The 27386-nt window shown below is 45.3% G+C and overlaps 1 protein-coding gene across 1 annotated transcript in view; it reads left to right on the top strand.

Moving 5' to 3' along the window:
* The window catches only part of LOC147429257 (gamma-glutamylcyclotransferase 2-1-like), a 33249-nt gene extending 10177 nt beyond the window's left edge, over nucleotides 1-23072 (top strand). Inside the window, exons 6-9 of the mRNA XM_086495381.1 lie at nucleotides 22053-22093; nucleotides 22165-22227; nucleotides 22341-22420; nucleotides 22658-23072. Coding sequence (XP_086351507.1) covers nucleotides 22053-22093; nucleotides 22165-22227; nucleotides 22341-22420; nucleotides 22658-22932 — 459 coding nt within the window. The 3' untranslated portion in view covers nucleotides 22933-23072. The remainder of the gene's footprint in view (nucleotides 1-22052; nucleotides 22094-22164; nucleotides 22228-22340; nucleotides 22421-22657) is intronic.
* Nucleotides 23073-27386: the final 4314 nt, after the last annotated feature.

Here is a 27386-nt window from a genome sequence, read left to right as displayed (position 1 = left end):
ATTAGCAGTAATCTCCAAAAGCTTGGCTGAAAATCTGTCCATTAAAAACAACCAGGGAAATTTCCGGTTGGACTGCCATGTCATCAACGTAATTTCCGGTATGGACTGCCATGTCATCAACGTAATTTCCGGAAAACTGTACGGATTGCCAACTCAAATTTTGGCGGATTTTTCGGCGGGATTGCCACGTCAACATTCTACCTGTCTCGGCGCATTTCAAGAGTCCCTTGTCCTCTGGCCATAAAAGGGTGCCACGTCACCAGTTTGTGACATACCCCCCTCTTGAAAGAATTGTAATCGCCCTCATCTAAACCAAATGCTTCAAGGTAAAGTTTCAAAATTTGAGGAGTATTTGCTAGGTCCTCCTCCTCCAGAGTCCATCCACTTCGCATTCAATGCAGGATAGTCTCTTTGAGCTTCAGGGATACTGAGAGCTGGCAATATTCTGTTGTATGACTTTTTGAAATGGAATTCCTGAATATGAAACTGATTTGTTCTTGACTTGTTTTTAAGTGCAGGAACTGATAGACGAAATGACTGTAGCATTTTGGTCTAATTGATCTCGAATAGACATGGTTGCAATAGGGGTTAGTCAATCGGACATCTATGAGGTCCCAACTGGATCTAGATGCGATTGCTAGCTACATTGCCGATAAATCACGGTCTAAGATCCGAATGAATGTTGAATGTCTTGTGATGTCGAGTGATGTCCTGTGATGTCGTGTTATGTGACTGTCGATTGGTACACGTGCTAGATGTGTGTTCCTAGTGCGTCGGTACTAAGTCAGTGTCTGCTAAGACAGTTTATGGCCTCCGCTTGTTTTGTAGGCGTAATCGAGGGTGATTACAATGCTTTCAAGAGGGGGGTATGCCACAAAGTGATGACGTGGTTGCCCGTTCTGCAGGAAACCCTAATTTTTTGAAACCCTAACCCTAACTGTAGAAAAATCAAAAACCCTAATTTGCTGATTTGCTGACATGGCAGCCCGGATAGTTTGCTGCCCACGATTCGTGATGCAAATTCTGGAGGTTGACGTGGCAACGCTGGCAGAGTTTGGGCGATTCTTTATTCCACGCATGGGCAGATTTTTGGCATAAGCTTTTTGGGAATGCTTTTTCTACGCAATAGAGAGAGAGAAACCCTTTTGCTTTTATTTAAAAGGCTCAAGAAAGAGCTTGAGAGAGAAAGAGGGAACTGCTTTATTTTACAAAGCTTTTGAGCTTTTGATTTTTCAGCTTTTGGGGCTCAGCTTTTGGCATCCTTTGTACCTTTAAATATGTGAGCAGGCGTCATAACTCAGGGCATCTGGACGTAGAGTCTAAGTGTGAGCGTGTGCCCGCGCTCTTGTACTTATAACTCAGATTAATACAAAAAGAAATATCGAAAGGGGCGCCAGTCTTTGGGGCCAATATCTCTATGCACGAAACTCCGCCGGGCCAGTGTTGAATCAATTATGAACTGTGAACTGTTTTGAAGTAGTTATTTGGTGCTATCGCGGTAGATTCTTGACTTGGAGTGTCCAAGTCTGTTACACCAGCTTCAGTCTAAAGGAGACATCATTTATCTTTTCTTTTATCTGGAAAGGGCCATAGTATCTCATGCTAAGCTTTGGAAAAAGCCGCTCCTTATTCTTTTTCTTTCTTAGGCGTGCCTTCTCAAAACGTAAGAGCACCCAATCGTATTCCTTTAATTTCAAATCGCGACGGTGTCGATCTGTTGTCTTCTTGTGTCTTTCCTGAGATTTCGCTAAAGCCTCTTGGACCTTGGCAAAAGCACCGTCCAAGTCCCTCGTGTATCGGTCGGATTCAAAAATCTCATCTTTCGTGCTAAGGAAGGGTGGAACCTTCGGAGCACCTTCAATGATCTCAAATGGCGCCTTCCCCGTCGAAGAGTGGATCGTGTTATTGTAGGCAAATTTCACCAAGGGCAAAATTTTTCCCATTGAGTCTTCTGATCAGAAATGTAAGACTTCAATAAATCCAGTACGACTGAATTTGCAATCTCAGATTTCCCATCTGTCTGCGGGTGGAATGACGACGAGAATTGTAACCGTATGCCAATGTTCTCCCAAATAGCCTTCCAAAACAAACTCGTGAATCGGGGATCTTTGTCAGAGACGATTGTCTCAAGCATGCCATGTAATAATCTATGCAATGAATAGTCTCACTAAATGATTTGGCTTGATTGTTTTCTTCACTGGAATGAAGTGAGCTTGCTTGCTAAATCTGTCGATGACAGTCCAAATGCCATCATGCCCACTGTGTGTCTTCGGGAGATCAAAAATGAAATCCATAGCAATACTTTCCCATGGGCGTGTGGGAATGGGTAAAGGCTGTAACAATCCTTGTGCTTTATGACTGTCAAACTTGACCTTTTGGCATACCAAGCAACCGCGTACAAAGTCGTCCACATCTTTCTTGAGTCTCGGCCAAAAGAAGTAATGCTCCACACCTTTCAAGGTGGTGTCAATGTTGCGGTGACCCTTAAAAGGTGGACAATGGCATTCAGTCAGAACCTTTTCCCTCAACGGCTATGTAACGCACAACATTGTTTTCTTCATCAAGTAGCCATCTCGTATGGAATATCCCGCTACTACCTCCCCATTCTGTATTCGAGTGAATACATCCGAAAAATCTGGATCTGTGGCGTACTGATCAACCATGTCCTTGAAGCTTCTATGATGAACTGCGGAAATAGCCAAGACTAACGGGTTCCAGGACAAAGCATCTACCACCAAGTTCTTCTGTCCTTGAATATGGACAATCTGGAAGTGAAACTGTGACAAGATGTTAGCCCACCGCATCTGCTTTTCCGAAAGCTGCTTTTGTGACAAGAAGTAGCGTAAACTCTGATGATCAGTGTAGGCCGTAAAACCGGCTCCGAGTAGGTAATGTCGCCACTGAGTAAGAGCATGAATCACTGCCAATAGCTCTTTCTCATAAATGTGCGCTTTCAATTCTTGCCTTGAAAACAATCGGCTTTCATAGGCAATCACATGGTCTTCTTGCATTAAGACCGCACCCAGACTACGACCACAAGCATAACAATACACTTCGAATGACTTTTGCAAATCTTGCAAAGTCAATACTGGTCCCGTAGTCAATTTCTCTTTCAATGTCTGAAAGGCAGTCACCTCTGTGGATCCCCACGAGAAAGGGACTCCTTTCTGTGTCAGAATGTGCAAAGGGGAAGCTACCTTTGCAAACTTTGAAATGAATTGCCGGTAGTAAGAACATAAGCCCAAGAAGCTTCTAACTTCATGAACATTCTTCAAATCGGGCCAATCACATATACTCTCAATCTTGGCCGGGTCCATCTGTACTCCTGCTGCTGAGACGATGTGTCCCAAAACGTGTATCTCCGGCAAGAGATCATTTTGGCATTGATAACTAACTTGTGATCTCGCAATGCTTGAAAGCCCTGAAGCAAATGGTGTTTATGTTCTGCCTCATCCTTGGAGAAGACTATAATGTCATCAAAGAAAGTGCCGACAAACGATCTGTACTCTTTGAAAATCCTATCCATCATTAGGTTGAAAGTCACTGGAGCATTGGTAAGGCAAAAAGGCATCACCAAAAATTCATATAAACCAAAGCTCGTTCAAAAGGTTGTCTTGTAGACTTCTCCAGGCGCGATTCTGATTTAATAATATCCGCTTTCAAATCAATCTTGCTAAAACAGGAGGATCCTTGTAGTTGGTCAAGAATATCATCGATCCTTGGAATCGGAAATCTGTTCTTGATGGTGATTTTATTGAGAGCTCTGTAATCAATGCACATTCTCCAAGATCCGTCTTTCTTTAAAACCAACAATACCGGAGAACAGTAGGGTGAAGTACTCGGCTGGATAAGACCCTTTTCCAAAAGGTCTTCCACTTGGTTCATAATCTCTTCATTCTGGGCACGGCTAACACGGTAAGGTGGCCGGTTCGGTGGTGTGTTTCGAGGTATCAGATTGGTAGTGTGATCCTAAGGACGAGATGGTGGCAACTTGCCTGGCAGGCCCTCAAAGAAGCAATCTGCATGAGTGTGGAGAAAATCTTGGTGTTCTTTATCAAGTTCAGACATGTTCGTTATGTGTTCATCATTTAACTCTTTTAAGTAGATCAAGTAAACAAAGAGACTGGAGTTTATTAATTTGGAAATGGCCGAAGCCGATACAATAGGGACAGACTCGCCCTTTAGTTTTACATCAAGTACAATTTTTCGGTCCTTTTCATTTGTCGAAGTCGTTGATAATTGACCACGGCGTTGTTCTTATGGTACCAAGGGGCTCCTAGGAGGACGTCACAACCTTGCAAGGGCATTATGTAGAAGTCCTCCTGTCCCAAGTACCCTTGACAATGCAATCGAAGTTTGCCAATGTCAGGTGTAATGGCTATGTCCCGTCCGGGTGCCGCTAGAACTGCCTCTATTGGTGGTCCCATCCTATTGGTTGTAATCTCAAACCGTGCCGCCAATTCAGGTGAAATGAAGTTTGCCTTGGCTCCTCCATCGAAGAAAATCAGGGCTTCTTGATCTTTCACTTTGCCCCAAGCTCGGTAAAGTTTTGTACTTTCATCAATCATGCTTGGGTCAGTACCCATGCAATCTGGAACCAATACTAATTTCATCTTGCCTTTTTTGCCACGTTCCTCTGCCGCTCTCGAACTCTTTGGCCTGTCTTCATGTTGTTCTTGCTGTGCCCTTTTGGGGCACTTTGCAGAGACCTGCCCATGTTCCCAGCAACCAAAACACTTTCCTTCTTTGATGTAATTGGCCCTCTCTCGAAGAGTGAGCCGGGTTCGTGTATCCTTGTCTTTCTTTTCTGGGAAACTGTTTCTCTTTCTACTTTCATTGTGAGAGGTCTGTTGGGTTCTTTGAGTCAAGATCTCATCAGTGGGGTAAGTCAAATTTCTCGAATGTATCGCAGAACCCCGTTGCGCATGACCCATCAATTCTTGAATAGAATTCAACTTTTGTTCCATGCAGTAGTCTCGAATCTCTATAGGGAGTCTGTAGCAAAACTGCTCAATCTCTTCTTTAAAAGAGACCTTCTTAAATGAAGAGGTTGGTAGAAAAGAGTTCCAAAATCTCTCGTAATAAGCGTCGAAAGAATCTCCCTTCTTCCTCAGAAGAAGAGTGAACCACGATGTTCGAGCATTTCCTTTGAAGAAAGATGTAACCCTCCTAATCTTGGAGTGCTCTGAGTAATGCCCCCCCAGAGAAGGCTATGTCAAACTGCTGAATGAGGGCCAAAGCCCTCGGAGCATCTCGGAACCCAGAAAAGGATTCAAATTTAATCGACTGTCCACCTTCTTTGAATTCTTTTACTTTCTTGCTTTTGTCTTCGAGAAAGTCATATTGGTTGGCTCTGTAAAAATGCTTCTTCTTTGCATAAAACATGTGGTCGTTGGAATCCAAACTGTCAGAGGATGACTCCTCTATAGAACTGTCAGAAACTGGGCGAAATTTGGGTTTCTTTGTGTCACAAACTGCTGACGTGTTGACCCATTGAAGAATGGAGCTACCGGCCAAGGGACCTAAACCCTAGAAGAAGCAGAAGCAACAGAAGAAGCAGTAGCAGATTTTCGCAATTCACGTTGGCATGTTGACGTGGCAGATTGTACAGATTTCTGAAAATTGCGTTGACATGATGACGTGGCAGATTGTACAGATTTTCGCGTGGCAGTTGTACGGAATTCCGTGATTTACGTTGGCAGCTTTTAGGCATTGCTTTTGGACCAGAAGCTTTTGAGTTTGAAGGCTTTTCATGTAAGTTGCTTTTGGGGCCTAGGGCCTTCAAATATGAGGCCGTGGGCTCATTCTCTAGCATGCTTCCTGGAGAAGGTGCATAGTTTGGAGTACTGGCTTGTACTTTGTTGATGCAATATAAAGAAATACCGAAAGGGGCGCCAAGGTTTGGGGCCAATACTCTTTGGGTGGAATTCTGCCACTCCGTGTCGCGTGGTCTCTCTCTCTCTCTCTCTCTCTCTCTCTCTCTCTCTCAGTTCTGTTGTTATTGAAGTGCTAAAAGTGTGATTCTGTGACAAGACGGGCACCACATGCCAATAGAAAAGAACATATTGAACAGACCTTTAGCACTTCAATAACAACTGAATTGAGAGAGAGAGAGACAACACGCGACACGGAGTGGCGGAATTTCACCCCAGAGAGTATTGTCCCCAAACCTTGGCATCCCTTTTGGTATTTCTATATATTGCATCAACACAGTACAAGCTTGTACTCCAGACTCTGCACCTTCTCCAGGAAGCATGCTAGAGAATGAGCCCATGGCCTCATATTTAAAGGCCCTAGGCCCCAAAAGAAATTTACATGATAAGCCTTCAAACTCAAAAGCTTCTGGTCCAAAAGCAATGCCAAAAAGTTGCAAGCGTAAATCACGGAATTCCGTACAACTGTCACGTCAGCAGTCAGTGCAAAACGGGAAAATCCGTACAGTCTGCCACGTCATCATGTCAGCGTAATTTCTGGAAATCCGTACAATCTACCAGGTTAGCAGGCCCGCATGAATTATGAAAATCTGTTGCTGCTTCTTTTGTTGCTTTTGCTTCTTCTAGGGTTTAGGTCCCTCTGTCGGTAGCTCCGTTCTTGAGTGGGTCAACACGTCAGCAGTTTGTGACACTTTGCCTTTTTCTTGCCCTTTTTGAAGCTTTGCTTTTTGCTTCGCTTTTTACCTTTTCTGTCCTCCTCGCTCGAGTCAGAAGAGCTAGAAGAACTGTCAGAAGAAGAAGAAGAAGAAAAACTGGGTAGTCCTTCAAATCGTACACGCTTCTTCTGCTTTCTTGCCGATTGAAAAGAAGATCGACGACCCAAATAACCCGGGAAGTCAATCCCCTTCTTGTGCTTTTTCTCTTACTGGTTTTTGCGTCCAAAAGCTGACTGATCTGTGTCTGAACCACCTCTTGTAATTCTTGCTTTGTAAACATCCTCGGAGAAGGAGGTTTCTTGATTGCCGGTTTAGTGGGTGGTTCTGTGGCTTTCTGCCACTGGGTGTGCACTTCTGCGATGGATTGCTGAGACAAAAATTTTGCAAACTGCGGATCCTTCGCAAATTTAATCATCTGCTTTGTGCACTGGTCAACCTGTTGTCGACGTTCCATCTCTTCAAATTCGTACTGAGTAGGCCGAGGTGGCCCGTACTCTTCCTCTGTTTGATCATCAAAATCTTCTTCGTGTTCTCCTCCCGCATTAGCAGATGCATAAGAAGTCGATTGATTCTTGTTGGAATCCATAAGTCTCGTGAGAAAAGGATTGGATTTCCCGGTAGAAGAGGAATCGACCGCGCTCTGATACCACTGTAACAAACTTGGACACCCCAAGTCAAGATTCTACCGCGACACAACAGAGATTCACTTCAAAACAATTCACAAAGACGACACTACCCGGCGTAGTTCCGTGCCAAGAGGTATTGGCCCCAAAGACTGGCGCCCCTTTCGGTATTTCTTTTTATATAATCTGTGTGCAAAGTACAAAGAGAGCACGCGGGTGCTCACTCTCAGACTCTGCATCCAGATGCTCTGAGAAGTGAGCCCCAAAGGCCACTTATAAAGAGTTTACAAGGGATGCTAAAAGCAGAGCCCAAAAGCTTCTCAAACTCAAAAGCAGTAATCTCCAAAAGCTTGGCTCAAAATCTGCCCATTAAAAACAGCCAACAAAATTTCCGCATAGCGTACGGACTACCACGTCATCAACGTAATTTCCGGAAAGCTATACGGACTGTCATCACAAATTCCGGAGGGATTTCCGGGCCTGCTGCTACATCAGCATTCAGCCTGTCGCTCGGCGCATTTCAGGGGCCCCTTGTCCTCTGGCCATAAGAAGGGTGCCCCGTCACGCTTGTCACGCTTCTTCAAGAAATCCTTCTTTGCTTCCATGGAGGGGAAGCGAAGAATCAATGCTCTTTTGTAACAGACGTGGACACTCCAACTCAAGAATCTACCGCGACAACACCAAATAACCACTTCAAAACAGTTCACAATTTAATTTGACACTGGCCCGACGGAGTTCCGTGCCTAGAGATATTGGCCCCAAAGACTGGCGCCCCTTTCGGTATTTCTTTTTGTATTAATCTGAGTTCAAAGTACAAGAGTGCGAGCAGGCGCTCACACTCAGACTTTGCGTTTAGATGCCCTGAGTTGTGAGAGGCTTGCTCACTTATTTAAAGTTACAAGGGTTGCCAAAAGCAGAGCCCCAAAAGCTGAAAATCAAAAGCTCAAAAGCTTTGCAAAAATAAAGCAGTTTCTCTTTCTCTCCCTCTCTCTTGCTAAAATAAAGCAGAGAGGCTTTTCTCTCTTTCTCTCTTGCTTAGTCAAATAAAGCAAAGAGGTTCCCTCTCTCTCTCTCTCTCTCTCTCTCTCTCTCTCTCTCTCTCTCTCTCTCTCTCTCTCTCAATTGCGTAGGAAAAGCAAGCCAAAAAGCATTTATGCCTGAGCTTTTGCTTCCGCGATTCCCGTCGCAAATTCCGGAGGTCTGTACGGCTGCCACGTGTCCATTGCCACGTCAGCAAAATCAGGGTTAGGGTTAGGGTTAGGGTTTCAACAGAATTAGGGTTTCTGATTTTAGGGTTAGGGTTTCAGCAGAATTAGGGTTTTTGATTTTAGGGTTAGGTTTTCAGCAGAATTAGGGTTTTTGATTTTAGGGTTAGGGTTTTTGTAGAATCAGGGTTTCTGATTTTAAGGTTAGGGTTTCTGGCAGCCACATCATCACTTTGAGACATATCCCCCTCTTGAAAGCATTGTAATCGCCCTCGATTATGCCTACAAAACAGACTAAGGCCATAAACCATCTTAGCAGACATTGACTGTTAGTACTTACGTACTAGGAACACATATCTATGTACCAATCGACAGTCACATCACACGACATCACAGGACATCACATGAGATCACATGACATTCAACATTCATTCGGATCTTAGACTATGATTTATCGGCAATGTAGCTAGCAATCGCATCTAGATCTAGTCGGGACCTCATCGATGCTCGATTGACTAACCCCTATTGCAACAATGTCTATTCGAGATCATTTAGACCAAAATGCTGCAGTCATTTAATGCTGCAGTCATTTTGTCTATTAGTTCCTGCACTTAAGAACAAGTCAAGAACAAATCAGTTTCATATTCAGGAATTCCATTTCATAAAGTCATACAATAGAATACTGTCAGCTCTTAGTATCCTCAGTGACTTTAGTATGCAAAAATCGAGGCATCTGTTGACAAAGGAGCGGAGTAACTCCCCTCTTGTGCATCCCACTGCCCCAGATCTCCGGCCAAGCTGAATTTTGGGTTCCATTTAGAATATACTATGCTAAACCAAAAGCTTCGAGGTAAAGATTCACATTCCGAGGAATATCTGCTAGGTCTTTCTGCTCCATTCGCTTTGCATCCAATGCGAAGTAGGTCTTGAATTTAACTAAGAACCGTCAGTTCGCTTTACCTTCTTTCTTTCTTTCCGTGCCAATTTCTGTTCAGGAACAAGTATCTACTCGTTTTTGTCCAATTCGGGTTGCACCTCTGGCTTCCCATCATCGGGCACATCGCCTTCAAAAGGCTTCAAGAGACTCACATAAAAAAAACATTGTGAATCCTCCAAGTATTCTGGCAGCTTCAGTCCTAAGGAGATATCGTTTATCTTTTTGGAAAATCTGGAAAGGTCCACACTATCTCACTCTAAGCTTGCAAAGAAGCCGCTCCTTTCTCTTTTTTTCTTTCTCGGGCGTGCCTTCCCATAATGTAAGAGCACCCAATCATTCTCCTGCAATTTCAAATCGCGACAATGGTGATCTTCTCGCCTTTTTTGTCTTTCCTGAAATTTCTGCAAAGCCATCCGGAGCAAGTCCCTCGTGAACTGGTCGGCTTCAAAGAAAAATCTTATCTTTCGCGCTAAGGAAGGGTAGAACCTTCGTAGCAAATTCAAAAATCTCAAATGACATCTTCCCATCAAAGAGTCAAACGTGTTTCTGAAGGCATATTCCACCAAAGGTAAAAACCTTTCCCAAGTACCATTGAATTAGCAATCTTTGATTGCCCGTCAGTCTGCGGGTGGAATGATGATGAGAACTGCAACCGCGTGCCTATGTTCTCCCAAATAGCCGTCCAAAACAAACCCGTGAACTTGGGGTCCCTGTCGGAGACAATCGTCTCATGCATGCCATGTAATCTGAAGACCTAGGGAATAAACAAGCGTGGGCAACAATTGTTTCCACGCTGTGTTCTCGGGAGATGAAATCCATTGTAATACTTTCCCAGGGACGGGTGGGTATGGGTAAAAGGTTGTAACAATCCCTGTGCTTTATGCTTGTCAAACTTGACCTTCTGGCATACCAAGCAACTGCGTAGAATCTCGTCCACATCCTTCTTGAGTCTCGGCCAAAGAAGTATTTCTCTACCCCTTTCAAGGTGGTAGCAATGCTGCGGTGACCTGTAAACGGTGGACAGTGGCATTCGGTTATAACCTTTTTCCTCAATGGTTGTGTAACGCACAACATGGCTTTCTTCATGAAGTAGCCATTCCGAATGGAATAGTCAGCTACTATCTCCCCTTTTTGTATTCAACTGAATACATCTTCAAAATCTGTTCTGTGGCGTATTGACCGACCATATCCTCGAAGTTCCTATAATGTATCGCGGAAAATAGCCAGAACCAACGGCTTTCGGGGTAAAGTATCTACCACCAATTACTTTTGTCCTTGTACATGGACAATCCGGAAGTAAAAACTGTGACAAGATGTTTACCCACTGCATCTGCTTTTTTTTTCCATAGCTGCTTCTGTGACAAGAAGTAGCGTAAACTCCCATCATCTGTGAAAAACCGTAAAATCGGCTCTGAGTAGGTAATGTCGCCATTGAATAAGAGCATGGATAGCCGCCAAAAGCTCTTTCTCACATATCTATACTGTCAATTCCGGCCTTGAAAACAATCGGCTCTCATAGGCAATGACATTGGCCTTCTTGCATTAAGACCGCATCCAGACTACGACCACAAGTATCACAATATACTTCAAACGACTTCTGCAAGTCCGGCAAAGTCAAAACTGGTCCCGTAGTCAATTTCTCTTTCAAAGTCTGAAAGGCAATCACCTCTGTGGGTCCCCACGAGAAAGGGACTCCTTTCTGTGTCCAGATATGCAAAGGGGAAGCAACCTCTGCAAACTTTTGAATGACCCGCTTGTAGTACGAACACAATCCCAAGAAGCTTCTAACTTCATGGACATTCTTCAAATCGGGCCAATCACGGATAGTCTCTATCTTGGCCGGATCCATTTGCACTCTTGCTGCTGAGACAATGTGTCCCAAAAAGTGTATCTTTGGTAGGAAAAAAATCACTTTTCTTTGCATTAATCACTAACTTGTGATCTCGTAATGCCTGAAAGACCTGAAGCAGATGATCTCTATATTCTGCCTCATTCTTGGAGAAAACAATGATATCGTCAAAGAAAGTGCCAACAAATAGCCTGTTCTCTCGAAAAATCCTGTCCATCATCTGGTTAAATGTTGCAAGAGCATTGGTTAAGCCAAAAGGCATCACCAAAAACTCAAATAACCCAAAAGTCGTCCGAAAGGTTGTCTTGTAGACGTCTCCCGACACGATTCGGATCTGATGATATCCACTCTTCAAATCAATCCTGCTAAAGCACGAGGATCCCTGTAATGTGTCGAGTATATTATCGATCCTAGGAATCGGAAATCTGTTCTTGATGGTGATTTTGTTGAGAGCTCTATAACCGATGCACATTCTCCAAGATCATTCTTTCTTCAAAACCAACAACACTGGAGAGCAATACGATGAAGTACTAGACTGGACAAGACCTTTTCTAAGAGGTCTTTCACTTCGTTCATAATCTCTTCATTCTGTGCTCGGCTCACACGGTAAGGTGGCCGGTTCGGTGGTGTGCTTCCAGGTATCAGATCAATGGTATGATCTTCAGGACGAGCAGGTGGTAACTCGCCTGACAAACCCTTTGAAAAGCAATCGGCATGAGTGTGGAGGAAAATCTTGGCGTTCTTTTGTTCAGGTCAAAACATATTCGACCTTAATCCATCGTTCAATTCTCTCCCAAAAAGTGAGTAAAGAAACTGAAGTATCAAGTACAATCTCTGAGCCCTTCATTTGTCAAAGTCGCTTTCTCGGCCCGGTAGTCAACCACGGCGTTGTTCTTGTGGTACCAAAGGGATTTCGAGTAGAACGTCACAACCTCCCAAGGCAAATACGTAAAACTCCTCGTGCCCTAAACACCCCTGCCATTGCAAACGAAGTTTGCCAATGCTCGGTGTAATGGCAACATCCCATCCGGGTGCCACTCGAACTACCTTCGCCTGTGGCCTCAGCCTATCGGGCGTAATTCCAAATCGAGCCGCCAATTCAAGAACTTGGCCTTGGCTCGTTCAAAAGAGCTTCCTGATGTTTTAGTTTGCCCCCAAAAGAGGCAAAGTTTGTACTTTAATTCATTTGATTCGGTTCAGGCCCCACGCAATGTGGTACCAGTTTTGCTTTTTATCTGGCCTTTTCTGCCACATCTCTCAGCTGCTTTAGAACTTTCTGGCCTTTCTTCATCTTGTTCATTCGGTGCCTTGTTAGGGCACTTCGCGGAAATATGCCCAGTTTCCCCGCATTCAAAGCACTTCCCCTCCTTTATGTAGCGAGCTCTCTCTTGAGGAGTAAGCTTGGGTCGTGTATCCTTCTTTTCTGGGTTGCTCTTCCTCTTTCTACTTTCATTTGGTGAAGTCTGTTCGGCTCTGTGTCATGATCTCATCGATGGGGTAAGTCAGACTGCCAGAGTGAATGGCAAAACCCCGTTTCGCATGACTCATCAACTCCTGAATAGAAGATGACTTCTCTTCTAAGCAGTGATCTCGGATCTCTGTAGGTAGACCCAAGGTAAACCGCTCAATCTGTTCTCTGAACGAGATCTTCTTGAATGAAGAGGCGGGTAGAAAAGAGCTCCAGAATCTCTCGCAGTAAGCGTTCACTGTTATCTTTCTTGGTCATCCGAAGATGGTTCCAAGCAGTTCATATATCGCGTTCATACTCTCGAGTCAGCCAAGAAGAAATAAAAAGCCTCTTGAATTTCAGTCATTTAACTGGTGTAGTCTTGTTTAATAGAAGCGTGGACCACCAAGTTCGAGCATTCCCCTTAAAGTAAGAGGCAACTCTCCGAATCTTAGAGTGCTCTGAGTAACGTCCTCCCGCGAAAGCGATGTCAAACTGCTGTACAAAAGACAAAGCCTTCGAAGCATCTCTATATCCCGAAACGTGTCAAATTTAATTGATTGTCCACCTTTCTTAAACTCTTTGACTTTCTTGCTTTTGTCTCCAGAAAGTCGTACTCGTTGGCTTTATAAAAATTCTGCTTCTTTGCATAAAAGTTGTCGTCAGAGTGTGAACTGTCTGTAGACGAGTCCTCTATAGAACTGTCACTCACTGGGCGAGATTTAGACCTCTTTGTCTTTTTCTTGCCCTTTCCGAAGCGTTGCTTCTTGCTTCGCTTTTTACCTTTTCGGTCTTCTTCGCTCGAGTCAGATGAGCTAGAAGAATTGTTAGAAGAAGAAGAAGTAGAACTGGGTACTCCTTCAAATCGAACACGCTTCTTCTGTTTCTTTGCCTTTTTTAAATGTCGATTGACGACCCAAATAGCCCGGGAAGTCAGCGCCTTTCTTTTGCTTTTTGCCGTGCTTTTTAGCTTTGTTTTGCGCATCAAAAAGCTGAGCAATTCGTGCATCAACCACCTCTTCTAATTCCTTCTGTGTATATTTCTTGTGAGCAGAAGGTTTCTTGAGAGCGGGTTTCGAGGGTGGTGTTGTGGTTTTCTGCCACTGCTCGTGCACTTCCTGAAAAGAAGTCTCGCTCATATATTTTGCAAATTTTGGGTCCTTCGCAAAATTGAGCATCATCTCTGTTGCATCGTTGATCAATTGATGACGCTCCATCTCTCGACGCTCCGTCTGAGTAGGCCGAGGGAGGCCATACTCCTTGACGGAATCTTTGTTGCGATCCCTTCCTGCATCTCCGGATGCAGAGGGAGTTGACAGATCCTTGCTTGAAGCCATAGGTGCCGCGGAGAAAAATAATTGGGATCGAATTTCCCGTAGAAGAGAAATCGGTCGTGCTCTGATACCACTGTAACAGACTTGGACACTCCAAGTCAAGAATCTACAGCAATAACCACTTCAAAGCAATTCACATTTCACAGTTTAATTTGACACTGGCCCAGCGGAGTTCCGTGCCTAGAGTTTTGGTATTTCTTTTTGTATTAATCTGAGTTCAAAGTACAAGAGTGCGAGCAGGCGCTCACACTCAGACTCTACATCCAGATGCTCTGAGTTGTGAGAGGCCTACTCACTTATTTAAAGTTACAAGGGTTGCCAAAAGCAGAGCCCCAAAGCTGAAATTCAAAAGCTCAAAAGCTTTGCAAAAATAAAGCAGTTTCTCTTTCTCTCTCTCTCTTGCTAAAATAAAGAAGAGGCTTTTCTCTCTTTCTCTCTTGCTTAGTCAAATAAAGCAAAGAGGTTCTCTCTCTCTCTCTCTCTCTCTCTCTCTCTCTCTCCAATTGCGTAGGAAAAGCAAGCCAAAAAGCATTTATGCCGCAGCTTTTGCTTCCGCGATTCCCGCCGCAAATTCCGGAGGTCCGTACGGCTGGCACGTGTCCACTGCCACGTCAGCAAAATCAGGGTTAGGGTTAGGGTTTCAATAGAATTAGGATTTTTGATTTTAGGGCTAGGGTTTCAACAAATTAGGGTTTTTGATTTTAGGGTTAGGGTTTTTGCAGAATTAAGGTTTTTGATTTTAGGGTTAGGGTTTTTGGCAACGACATCATCACTTTGTGACATCTTTCCTTGGAAGTTTTCCCATTTCAGTCTCTCTTCTTCCCCACTCTCCATGCCTGTGTGCGAGTGGCCTCACTACCCATCATAGTTAGAACTTAGAAGTTCTTTGACTTCCCCCTCCACATCATTGTGGTCTTTTAGACTGGTCACTAGTACATGTTAAGCTCTAGCCTTCCTCCTTTGCTCTTCCTCTAGGGTCATGTTGATGATTGTGGGAGTGGGGATGGTTGTTGGTTCTTTCCCTTTCTATCGATTTCTCGGTCTCATTTGCCTTCTTTTGTGTTTTCGTGATTACATCTACCCACAATGATGTGTTTGCCTTATGTTCCTTCTCTTCTTCTTTGATCTTCCACACTTGTTCTTTGATGACTTTGGGTTCTTCTATCAGTGAGGGCTGGATTTCTCCTTCTTCAAGTCCACTCCCCGCTCTAGTTTCCGCAAGCTCTTGCTTGAGGGCTTGAGACTTCTACCCGAAGCGCTTGGATTTCCGCCTGAAAGTCTTCTTTCTCCTTTCTCCATTGGTTGCCCTCATTGAAGACCATTTGGATGAGGTTGGTCTTTTCTTTCCACCATCCTTCCATCTCTGTTTTCTACTCTTTCATCTCTTTTTCCACCTGTGTTATTCTCTTGTTCGTGACCATGAATGTTGCCTTTGTTACTATCGAGGGAGAATTGCACACCGGTGAGCTGCTCTTGCCACTTGGTCTCCATTGCTGAAGAGAGAGAGAGAGAGAGAGAGAGAGAGAGAGAGAGAGAGAGAGAGAGAGAGATGCACTGCTTTGCTGTCTTGCGTTGTCGTTGAGGCAGATGGTTCCACAAGCGCTGGACGTATGAACGGTCTATGTTGCACGCTATCCTGCCATCGCGCACATGGCTGCCCTCACCCTGCACGGCATCCTGCCCGTCGCGCTACAGTGCCGCGTAATTTACTTATGGCACCTTTTAAAATCCCTGCACAAAGGTTACAGTCTGCAGCTGTATGTCAAGCCTCAAATTAATTATTACTTCGCGGCCCCTCTGAAGGTTTAGGTTGTTATGTAGTAGCGTACGAAATCTGCCCGCTGCTGTTGTCCATGCGCTGCACACAGCCTGCTCTGGTTGCTTTATGCGTGCTCAATTGAAGAAATTCTAACCCTGCGTGCTGTTCAGAAAACCCTATTTCTCCGCACACAGGGCAGCAAACCTTAATCCTGTGTGCAGTCTGAAAACCCTAAAGATACGCTGAGAGAGAGAGAGAGAGAGAGAGAGAGAGAGAGAGAGAGAGAGAGAGAGAGAGAGAGAGAGAGAGAGAGAGAGAGAGAGAGAGAAAGAAAGATTTTTAACGTCTATGTCAGGCCGAAATCGGCCTATGAGACAAATCAAATGTACATGGTGTGTATGTCATCCGTCTATCGGAAAGACAAATGAAACAAAACTGATACAAAACTGAACTGAATGTAGGTAGTGGGGTATCTGAGGAGGGATGGAGCTCTATCTCTAGGGGTATATGCATGTCTATATGCTCAAGGTAGTACAATCATGAGAATGCATCAAGCTATCTAGCTCCATCCTGTACTAATGGGGGGATGTAAGATGTGGTACATGGGCGGGTCTGGTGCCAAGGCTGCCCGGATGAAAGCTGTCGGGTCGGCCCTCATCTGGGCCACTCGCTCCTCAGTGGCACGGCGCTCCCGGGCTCGGATCTCCTCGATCTGTCGGTGGTGGGAGCGCACGCCCCTGTAGCCTGTGACTCGTGGTCGTCGTCTAGCTCGGCTCACCTCCGCCTGTGGGAGTGTCACTCCCCTCTGAGTGTCTGGTGGGGGAGGGGCGGTAATCCTCTGAAAGAAGTCTGTGAGCTGCGACTGTCTCCCCTCTGTCTGTGTAGCTGTGTGTGGCTGTAGTAGTGTGTCCCGATGGCTCTGTATCTCTAGTAAGAACCGTCCGAGCTGTCTCTGATCCCGAGAGTCCATGATCTCTCGGAGAGTGGGCTGTCCTCTGAATAGGGCCTCATACCTGCCTCTGATCTCAGTGTATGCTCTGCATCTACATACAAAGTGCTCCTCACTCTCCACCTCCTCTGTGCAGGCTCTGCAGACGCGCTCCTCCCTGGGGACACCAGTATGTCTCCCGATCTCAATCTCTAACCTGTGTGAAGCCACTCTCAGTTGACCAATCGCCACCCGTGAGCTATGTGGCATATATGTGTCCATGTAGCGTGGTCTCTGTATGAACCCCCCAGACAATATGGTGAGAAACTGGTCTCTGTAATCTGACATCCTCGTCCCCAAGCAAGGTGACTCCCAGACTCTCCTAGTGTATAGCTGCCACAGATCCTGTCTCAGTACCAAGTTCCTCTCACTGCGAGAGAGGTGAACATATGGTGAGTGGGGGTCGTACTGGAAAAGTGGTAGGCTCTCCATGTCAAGACCGTGTCCCTCAAACCATGCTCTGACCTGTGAGTACCATGCTCTCTCATGCCCACTCTCTGATAGCTGTATAGCTGCCTCAAATGCTCTACGAGTAAGTCTGTCAGGAGGTAGCTCTCTCATCCTCTGGATGAAGCAGACTGTCTGGAATAGTGCCTCTACCACCATGGGTGGTGTGGCGAGCTCGGCTCTAATAATGTCATGTGGCACTGTCTTCTTGCTGCGGAGCAAGCGTGAGATCATACATATCTGTGGCCTCTCAAGTTGTGTCCACTGGTCAGCTGTCAATCCTGGTGCCCATACTGCCGCCGAGTACATCAAGGCCGGGGTGACTAAGGTGTCGAAAAGCCACCCCTTCGTGCGGGGTTCTTGAAAGTGTGCCTGGTGGCATCTCCGCTCTAGCATGGCTAGAGCTGCATATCCTCGGGTGAGCCTGTCAGCAGCAGCCTGCCTCATAGTGAAGGGTCCTGGTAGGCTGGTGAATGTGATGCCAAGGTAGACATAGGAGGTGACTACATCAACCTGTCCTCCTGCTGCTGTGAAGGTGGCAGCGCTCCTCACTGCATTGGATGTGTGAAAGATCATAACCTTGGTTTTGCCAAGGTTCACAGTCAACCCCCTGTGTGTGCTGAATTCGTCCAAGGCCTCAAGATGGCGTTGCAAGCCCTCGGGTGACTCTGAAATCAACACAATATCATCAGCGTATAACATGATGTGGACCGGAGTACCTGCCAAGTCGCTCCCCTCTCCCCCTGCTCGCAGTATGTAGTCGGAGATCTCGTCGATGTAGAGCCCAAAGAGTGTCGGGGAGAGTGGGCATCCTTGCTTAACACCAATGGTGCTAGCAATGGTCTCTGAAAAACCGCCTGGGCAACGAACTCGACCCGTCACCTTCTCGTAGAGAGCATATATGGCCCAAATCATCTCTGTTGGTACCCCAATGCTGTGAAGGCGCTGGAAGAGTCTCTCGCGTGGGACTGTGTCAAAGGCCTTGCGGAAATCCACAAAGCAGCAGTAAAGCCTCTTCTTCCGCGCCTTTGCCCCATCAATGAGGCAGCGCAGAACGAAGATGTGATCAGTGGTGGAGAAAGCTCGTCTGAAACCTGCCTGGCCTGGAGCTCGTAAACCCTCGATCTCTGCGTAGTAGCTGAGCTGTGCCTCAAGTACTGCTCCATATAGCTTGGCCATCGTGTGGCCAATCATGATAGTCCTGTAGTTCCCTGGATCCAGGGTGTCGCCAGATTTGTGGATAGGCACTATGGTGTGCTGTGTCCACTCCTCTGGGAAGCCCTCCCCTATAGCCCGGTTGAAGACATGTGCAATCAACGGGGCTATAGTGGAGGCTGCATAAATGATGTGCTCACTCTGTAATCAAGTATGGTCAGCTGATCGTCTGTGCTGCATGCGGCGTATGGCCCTCTCTACCATCTGTGCTGTAAAGAAGGAGGAGCACGTGGGGCGTGGCTCGTGTGGCTGTGGGATAGGAGGCTGTCCTGGTACCTCGTAAAGTCGCTCTGCATAATCATGCCATATCTGTGGATCCTCAATAGCTGTAGTCGGACGTGGCTCGCGCAGGGTGCGCCATGCCGTCGCGCTATCCATGCTCATGAATAGGCGGTATAGCTCAAGCTCCTGTGCCTCTTCGAATGCTCGCCGCTTTTGGCGTGTCAGCGTCTTCATATGCCGTCTGGACTCTCTCTCTGTGATCTCTCCTAAGGCTCGCTGTGCGCGGAGGCGTCGGTATAGCTCTCTGCACTCATCATCATACCAGCGGTTCTGAGGCATAGTCCCGGGGGGGGGGAGTGCGTCCTGTGTGAGTGGTGTGTGGAAAGGAGCTAATAGCTGAAGTGTGGAGAACGGAAGAGATATGTGATGTGAGAACTGAGAGTGGTGTGGATGGGTGGAGGAGGCATAGGCCATGCTCGACCTCGGCCGAGTAAAGAGAGGCTAGCTCATGTGTGAAATGGATGGTGGTGTGTGGAGTGTGTGCTGTGGAGCTGTGTGGGATGGTATCTCCGGTGATGGAGAAAGAGAGGTATGTGTGGTCGGCTCCGATGGGTATGGGTGGAATGGTGAAGGATGTGATAAGGTGTGTAGCCTCCCTGGGTCCCAGAATATAGTCGACTGTACTCCCCCCTCCCTCTGCAACTCCATGTGGCATACAAGTCAGGCCCCCTGAGGTGGGCCACTGGACCATCCCGTTATAAATAACGAGACGGTGCTGGGAGCCAAGTCGAAGTAGATGTCGTCCGTAGGCTGTGACTGGAGCTCTGTCTGCTGTATCTCTCATAGTAGCCTCCTCATCTAGAGTGTGTAGTGCCTCTGGGTCCTCGTGGTCATATGCCTCACACTGCTCACTGCGCGTACGAGCATTGAAGTCTCCCATAAGGAAGACTTCACCCAGTGTGGAGTACTCCATAATCTCCTCCGTGAGGCATGCGTACGGTGACTCCTGCTCAATAGGGGCGAATCTGGAGCCTGTGGGAGCAAAGTAGCAAAGGGCAATGTAGACGATCCTGTCTCGTGAGAGCTCGAGGCGAATCCACATGTAGCGGGCCTGTGGGTCCCGGGCAACAATCTGTAGTCTGCTGTGAAGCCCCTGTCTAAAGAGTATGGCCACTCCTCCTGAGCCACGAGTGGTGTGCTGGCGCATACATCCCCGATGTAGAGACTCCCACTGGAATCCATGTATCCGTGGTAGCCCTCTCTCTGGGCTCTCGTGTGTCTCTGTAAGTAGAATGATGTCTCGACCTCTCATCACCTCCTCAAGTCTCTCTGGGTGTGTCCATAGGTCTCCATTGCAATTCCAAACCGTGACATGAATCTCCTCGTGTGTCCCACAGGCCGCGAGTCCCTATGCGATGGTCTTGCCATCAATGATAACCCTACCATCTCGATATACTGCCTTCTTCCCTTCTTTGCGGGCTTGGTGGACTCTAGGCATGCACGCGCGACGGTGATCTTGTTGCATCTTTGTGAGGTCATCATCAAGATAAATCGGGGGGCCTTCTAGCCCTCTCAAGATGACCCTCTTTCGGAGGAAAGAAGTTCGAGACTCCTCGGAGGCGAATTGGAGGATGAGAGCTCTCTTCTTTGGATCTTTGCCGGCTCTCCAAACTTTGGAGAAAGGGATTTCTTCTTCCTTGTATCCCACTTTCTTGCATAAAGCTTTCCCATCGCTCTCGGGTGTAGACCCTTCTTCTTCTTTGATGCCGGTCACTCGCACATTGAGACGGCGAGCTTGTCGCATCTTCTCCTCCTCGATCGTTGTGTGTACGATGAGTACCTCATCTTTTTGGGCTTCCTCTCTTGCAACCTTCTTGATGTTCTTTTTGACCACTTCGACCCATCCTTCTTTGGTGGCCTCTAATTTGTCCTCAATGCTTGCGGTGAGGGCTTTGGTGATCTCCTCCTTGAGGGCTTCCTTAGCCTCCTCTTTAATCTCTCCTTCTTCGGGGGTGAGGGATGTGATGGAAGCATGAAGGAGATCGATTTGTGCCTTCATCTCTTCTTGCTCTTTCTCCCCCTCCTTCCCGTTCTCCCGTTCCCTTCTCTCCTTCTCCTCTTTGAGATTTTGGATTTCCGCTCTCATGTCCTCTTTCTCTTCGTTCCATAGCTTGATGAGGGTGGCTTTCTCCTCCTCCCATATCTCTCTCTCCATCCGCCATTCTTTCATGTCCTTCTCCAATTGTGCAAGCCTCTTGTTCGTGAGCATGAAGGTTGTCTTCATTGTCGATGCCGGCGTCTTGATGATGGGGGAAGACATGGCTGTCTTCGTAACTACCCTCTCTTCATATTGTGAAGAAGAGGGGAGAAGGGGAAGAGAGGGAGTACTTGTGTGTATGCGTGTATGTGTGTAGTGTGTGTGTGGGTATGTATCCGTGTGTGAGAGATTGGGGGCAGCGGGCCTGGTGCACTTGGTAATGCTGCAACAGTGAGGCAGCAGCAAGTGCTACAGCCTTGGCAGCGTGCAGTCGCAACAGGTCAGCCACAACGGGTTCAGCAGCAGCAGCAGTGGCGCGCGCAGGGGGTGAAACAGCAGCAGCGGTGGCGCGCACAGGGGGCAGCAGTAGTGGCGCGCACAGGCCAGAGAGAGAGAGAGAGAGAGAGAGAGAGAGAGAGAGAGAGAGAGAGAGAGAGAGAGAGAGAGAATGAAATGATATATTAACGTCTACAAGAGGCCAAAATGACCTATGAGACCAACTGATTACAATGATGAGTCTAGTACCAAGTCTGGGTACAAACAAGAAAACTACAAACAAAGAACTGATAGGAGTGCTACCGACTCCTATGGGTGGCTGGTAGGCTGAGCACTGGTATCATGCCATGAAGGTACAAAGTGGGGATAAGTGTCACCATGATACAATATAGCAGTAGCATGAAGCCTATCCCGATCGAGAGAGAGAGAGAGAGAGAGAGAGAGAGAGAGAGAGAGAGAGAGAGAGAGAGAGAACTGTCGGGGCCTGTCTTATGAGCAAACCCTAAAGCTGCTGCTGTCTGAACCCTAACTGAGCTACCATCTCGACCCCGTCTGCTGTTGATGTCTTCCGTCTTCCCTTCGCTGGCTGCACTACAGAGCACGCTGTTGCTGCACGTAGGCTTTTACAGTATGCGGCCCTATTCCCATGGGTGCTGCACAAACCCCAACTGCCACGACACTGTCAAGCTGCAAACCACAGAGAGAGAGAGAGAGAGAGAGAGAGAGAGAGAGAGAGAGAGAGAGAGAGAGAGAAAGAGAGAGAGAGAGAGAGAGAGAGAGAGAGTCCTTTGTTTATTGCAGGCAAAGTTCTTTTGACTTAATTTTCTGCTCTTTTGTTTAACAGGAGAATTCACCGAAAACAGCTGTTCTTTCAGGAGTCCAAGTGTATGACCTTTCATTACAAACTTCTATCCCATGAAAATTTCCTGAGGTGCTAATGGCCAGTTTAATTATAGGTTCATGTCCACAACAGGCAGTAGATACTTTCTGGGAGGGGCTGCTAAGGAAGAAATTGCATTGTGAGTGGCTTGAGCCCTTTAGAAAGACTCTGAGGCTTTCCACCGAGCTGCAAATAGATTTTGTGCAATTTTTCATTGAAACTTGCAGCTAATTCCTGTATTTGATGGGGCAGGCAAATTGCTGTGGCCACAGGTCCATCAGGACCGAATTGCGATTATCTCTTTCGTTTGGTGGAGGGACTTCGAGAAATTGGTAGGTCTAATCCATACTCTCATTGGATAGGCGGGACAGGCATTGGCGTTTTTTTTTTTTCAATAAACAGATAAATAAACAAATATATTTTTTGTTTTTTTTTGGGGTGGTGGGGGGGGGGGGGGGGGTGGCGGTTGCTTTTTCAGGAACAGTATTACGTTGCTATCATACTTATGTTCCCCTTCCCCACTTTCCTTCATGGTCTTTTCCTGACTTTTAATTGTTCTATTCTGACAGGTCATGAAGATGAAGAGGTGATTGAGTTGGCGACTTTGGTGAGAAAGTTCCGCAATGAGCTTCAAGTTCACGGAATCAACTGCTTACGAGCCTACACCAAAGAGTCTACCAAATTTGCTGCGATTGTCTCAGCTCTTGCTCAAAGCTCGGCTGCTGCTGTCCCTCCAAAGCTAATTGCCGGTGTTAAAATAAGCGGGCTTCAATCGATGTCTTTGAACCAACTTCCTTGCAGTCCCAGGCTTGTCAAAAGTCGGGTTTTGCAATTGGGTAGATGAAGCAAACCAAGCAATAACATCTGTCACCAGTAGGGCTTTGAAGATCATTGACTGCACCAAAGGTATGGCTTTCCATGATGGGTGCTGAATGCAGACCTTAGAATCATGGATGTAAGGTATTATTGCTCAGAAAGGATGACCATGACGTCGAAGTAGTTCGTATCAAAGGTATCATACATGGATGGAAAGAATGCCATCATGGCACCGGTGGGAGCCCTTCACAATTTTTTTTGTATGAACTTGCCTAGGAAATTGATTACATACCTTTATAATCACAGCTGAATGAGGCAGGTATTAGATGGGAGTAAGTGTTAGTATGGTTTGAAAGGAAAAGTTGAAACTTTTTCTTCAAGAGTGTAATACAGACGTGGTTCTCTCATCATGAGGTATTTCAATCAATGTTTAATTGCCATTGTTTGTTATATTTTAACATGCCAAAGCTGTAATAACATTAAATAGGAAGATAATTGCTCGCATCCTATCTGGTATGTGAGATTGTGCTTAGTTGTTTGATGAAGGCATGGTGTTTCGAAAACCATATTCGGGCAATGGTAGGCTCCAGTGTTTTGTTGGAATTTTTATGTATATTGAGTCTCATAATTCAGTGTGTGTGTGTATGCCTTAAACTAGTATAACACTATGTACAACCGTCAATGTGAAACTGTTATTGAGTCAGCTCGCAGGATAATTGGCCATCACTCTCGGTAACTAGACCAAGTCGGCGAAGTCTTAACTGCATCACCAGCTATTATTTAATGTCAGTGATATTATTATGCTAGAAATTTTAAAAAACTGAGTTCATTATCTAAGGATTCAAAGTAAAGCATGTGATGTAACCTGAGCATTGGATTCAAAAACTTCTCAGAGAAGATGGGAATGGAAGAATTGTGACAACTAGCTTCATGATGGGAAGTAAATGGAAACGTCAAGCCTAGGGTTTGAAATTTGTTATGGAGGCCCAAGTCCCTTATTGATTCAAGGTTTCTTGGAAATGACAAAAGATCGTTCTCCAATCTTCTCCAAGTCTAGGCAAAGCCATGCAAAGGGGTAACATTAAATTTGCTATATTAATGATGGAATGCTTTAGCAATTTTGAGAGAATTGCTTACATCCGCTAGCTTGCATTGAAGTAAAATGTGTGTATTTTATAAACAATTAGGTGTAAATTGATGCAAGAGAGAGGAAAGGGGAAGTGACTGTAGAGGGAATAGTAATATTCAAGAATTGAGCAAGCCTTGTTCCATACCATTCCATAACATGGTGGTATGTGATGCCTGTGCGTCCCTTTTCCATTCTCGTCTTGCTATTGATTTATTTGTCAAATTTTGTATTACCAAAATATTAGTCCTTGATTTGTTGACCACTTGATAATTTAATCTATGCTTGCATGGATGGATAATTATCTACTTGTGAATTTGTCACCAAAAGTTTGGAAGATAGTGGCTATAACCCATACTGTTTGCCACTTAGAAAATCGATATGTTCTACATGACTTGTCCTGTTGCCAAGTAGTTATTGATATATGGCTTCAAAATTGATACAACCCTTAATTGATTGGTGACTAGCACCTCAACCCACCATCTACTTGGGAGGTGGCTACTAAGAGATTGGGGGCTCTCAACGAAACTCTCTAGTTCTACAGGTAGTGACTTCCCAACAAGATGAGAACATTTAAATTATAGTATTCTAATAAGTATGCTGACTAATTTTTCAGATATAGTGTTCATTGTGTATAGTACATCTCATAGACTTCTTTGATTTGTTGCCTTTTAGTGGCTAGTGATCTCTTTAGATTGTTTAGATTTGGTTTTAATTCTAGAAGTAGCAAGAAGGTGGCTTGCAACAAAATTAAAACTTTTCTCATCTTTCTCCCTTCAAACTAGGAGTTAGCATGTTGCTCTAGTTAATCATTATCTGTAAACTCATAGTTTGATGAGTCCTTTGTCTTGCATAGGTCGCCGAGGATCTATGCAAGTACCCTTACTACTTGTCTATATTTAGGTTCATAGCCACATTGACCTTTCTTTGGTACCTTTGTGGCTACTATTTGCTTTTTACTTATAAAAGCTAACATTCACTTGACTCTATAGTGTTACAATGCATAAAAACCAGTGTGCCATAATTACTTTGCAAGGGAACTTAATTCACAGACATTCATAAAGTCATAATGAGGGTATACTAATGTTTAAAACTTAATGTAATTTTTGTCAACTCATGTGATGAGAACAACGTTCACGACACAACTCATAAACCTTCAAAAAATTTCTTGAATTTCTTAAGAAAAGGCCGTACATTTTGAAGATATGATTCCCCCCCCACCCCACCATCTGCGTGGGGAAGGTAGTAGGGAGAAACTATACACATATCATGTATTTATAATTGTACATTGCCATTACACCCTCGAGGAGCAACCGTGAGACTCCTCTATTAAGATATGAATTGTCGTCACAACATCGAGCTAAGGTGTAATGGCACGACACTTGTGAATCATCAATGAATATGTTCCAACCGAATTAGTGTCATAATGTTACACGCCCTCCTACCCCCTTGTCCTTATCACCATCATGTCCATCACTCTGGAGACGGGAGAGAGAGATCTCCAATCTTTTTTGCACCCTTCCTTTTCCTCTTTGACACTCAACCAGCATCGTCCAAGATTCTTCGCAATCAAACTCATTAATTTTTCTCCCACAGCTCCATTCTTCTTGGAAACAAAAGCAAACAAACAAAAGAAAAAACAAGTCGACCTTTTACTTTTGTATGCAGGTTCCTTTCCCTTTAGTTTCCCAAAGAGCATCTCCTCAGATTTGGGCTAATGATCCTGTTGGAGGCACCTACTCACGCTTCATAAACATTTCTTACTATATCATACTCATATTGGCTCCATCCCAATTCTATTATATGGAATCTCATTAGATGCCCTTGAACGTTGAATCCACTCCCATTTGAGGTCTGTAAAACACCTACTCAAATTCGATGATCGACCTTAGGACCTCAGAGTCACGAAGAAATTGCTATGCTAAGCCAACAATGCTACCAAGCTAGGTTGTACAAATTGAAAATGAGCTTGGTCCTTATAACTCTATGATCTCCTAAGCACTCCATGGACTCTCAATTGCCACCCTCATATCCATCGTCATCATCAAGCATTGAGAGTCATTGATTAGCTCAACATAGAGTGTGAGGTATGTTTCACTTGGTCCTATAGGTCATATTTGACCTTCAAGTAAGATAATATAGTCTCTCTCTCTCTCTCTGTCTCTCTCTCTCTCTCTCTCTCTCACACACACACACACACACACACACACACACACACACACACACACACACACACACACACACACACACACACACACACACACACACACAACTTGACTCCGAGACTTGTCTCACACAAAACCTTTGACGTCCCTTGAAATTGTTTCTACTAGATCCTCGGGGGGTGCACCTTTAAGATGTTGAGGCAGCCAGCTATGGTGGGTGTAGCCTATGAGGGTTCATGGCGAGATGATGAGTGCAATAGAAGCGAGAGAGAGAGAGAGAGAGAGAGAGAGAGAGAGAGAGAGAGAGAGAGAGAGAGAGAGAGAGACTCGATTCACAAAAAAAAAAACACGCTATATTGATTGATTGTAAAGCCTTACATATAAAGTAAAAAAAGTCCATGCAAACTATAAGTGACCTGCATGCCTTTAAGAGACTGTGCCCACGAGCTAAGACATTACTGGGCTTGAATAACCAACAACCCCCCCCTCAAGCCCAAACTACTGACAATGGACTCGAGACATACCATGGCAGAGTTCATTCACCTGAAACCATGAGTAGAAGTCCCCCCCCCTTGACTATAGCATAGGTGTGTGTGTGTGTGTGTGTGTGTGTGTACTTCCCTCAAACAACCATTAGTGTGAGACATACCAGAACTCGACCAAACAACAAAGGGTATTTTATTTTATGGCAGTGTCTATAACCCGTACAAAATTTTGGCATAATGACAATTGACGAGCATGACAATAACTGACAACAAATAATGTAAAAGGAGGCTTTGACTGAAAGTTTATGACGGTTTTGACAATAGACAAAATCTAACATAACTATGACACTAAACTATGTGTTGGGAAAAAAACTTGTACTGTAGGCTCGAAGCAGATACTTATGTGAGATATGTAGCATTTGTTGATGTACCGAGTGCTTGAAGCAGAACTGTTGGAAAGGTTGGATGGTTCTTCACTTGCTTTCTTTATTGATAAGCTTTGATTCGATTTTGTTCTTCTTTTACTGACCTTGATTTCAATATCCTACATCGCAACAATGCCAATATGCAAACCCTTTTGTATTCTTTACGCTCTACAAAGTCGTCGAACCATTCTCTCAAAACCCAATCTTAAAAAAAAAACTGCAGTGTTGAGATGTCGTCAAAACCTGGTTGAGTCACACACTGACTAGAGAAGCCCTTCAAT

This window comes from Adiantum capillus-veneris, chromosome 22 (genome assembly GCF_014529385.1).
Source record: "Adiantum capillus-veneris isolate H3 chromosome 22, ASM1452938v2, whole genome shotgun sequence".
In the NCBI taxonomy this organism is placed as follows: domain Eukaryota; kingdom Viridiplantae; phylum Streptophyta; class Polypodiopsida; order Polypodiales; family Pteridaceae; genus Adiantum; species Adiantum capillus-veneris.
The sequence above is the reverse complement of the archived record's forward strand: the minus strand, read 5'-3'. Positions and strand labels throughout refer to the sequence as shown.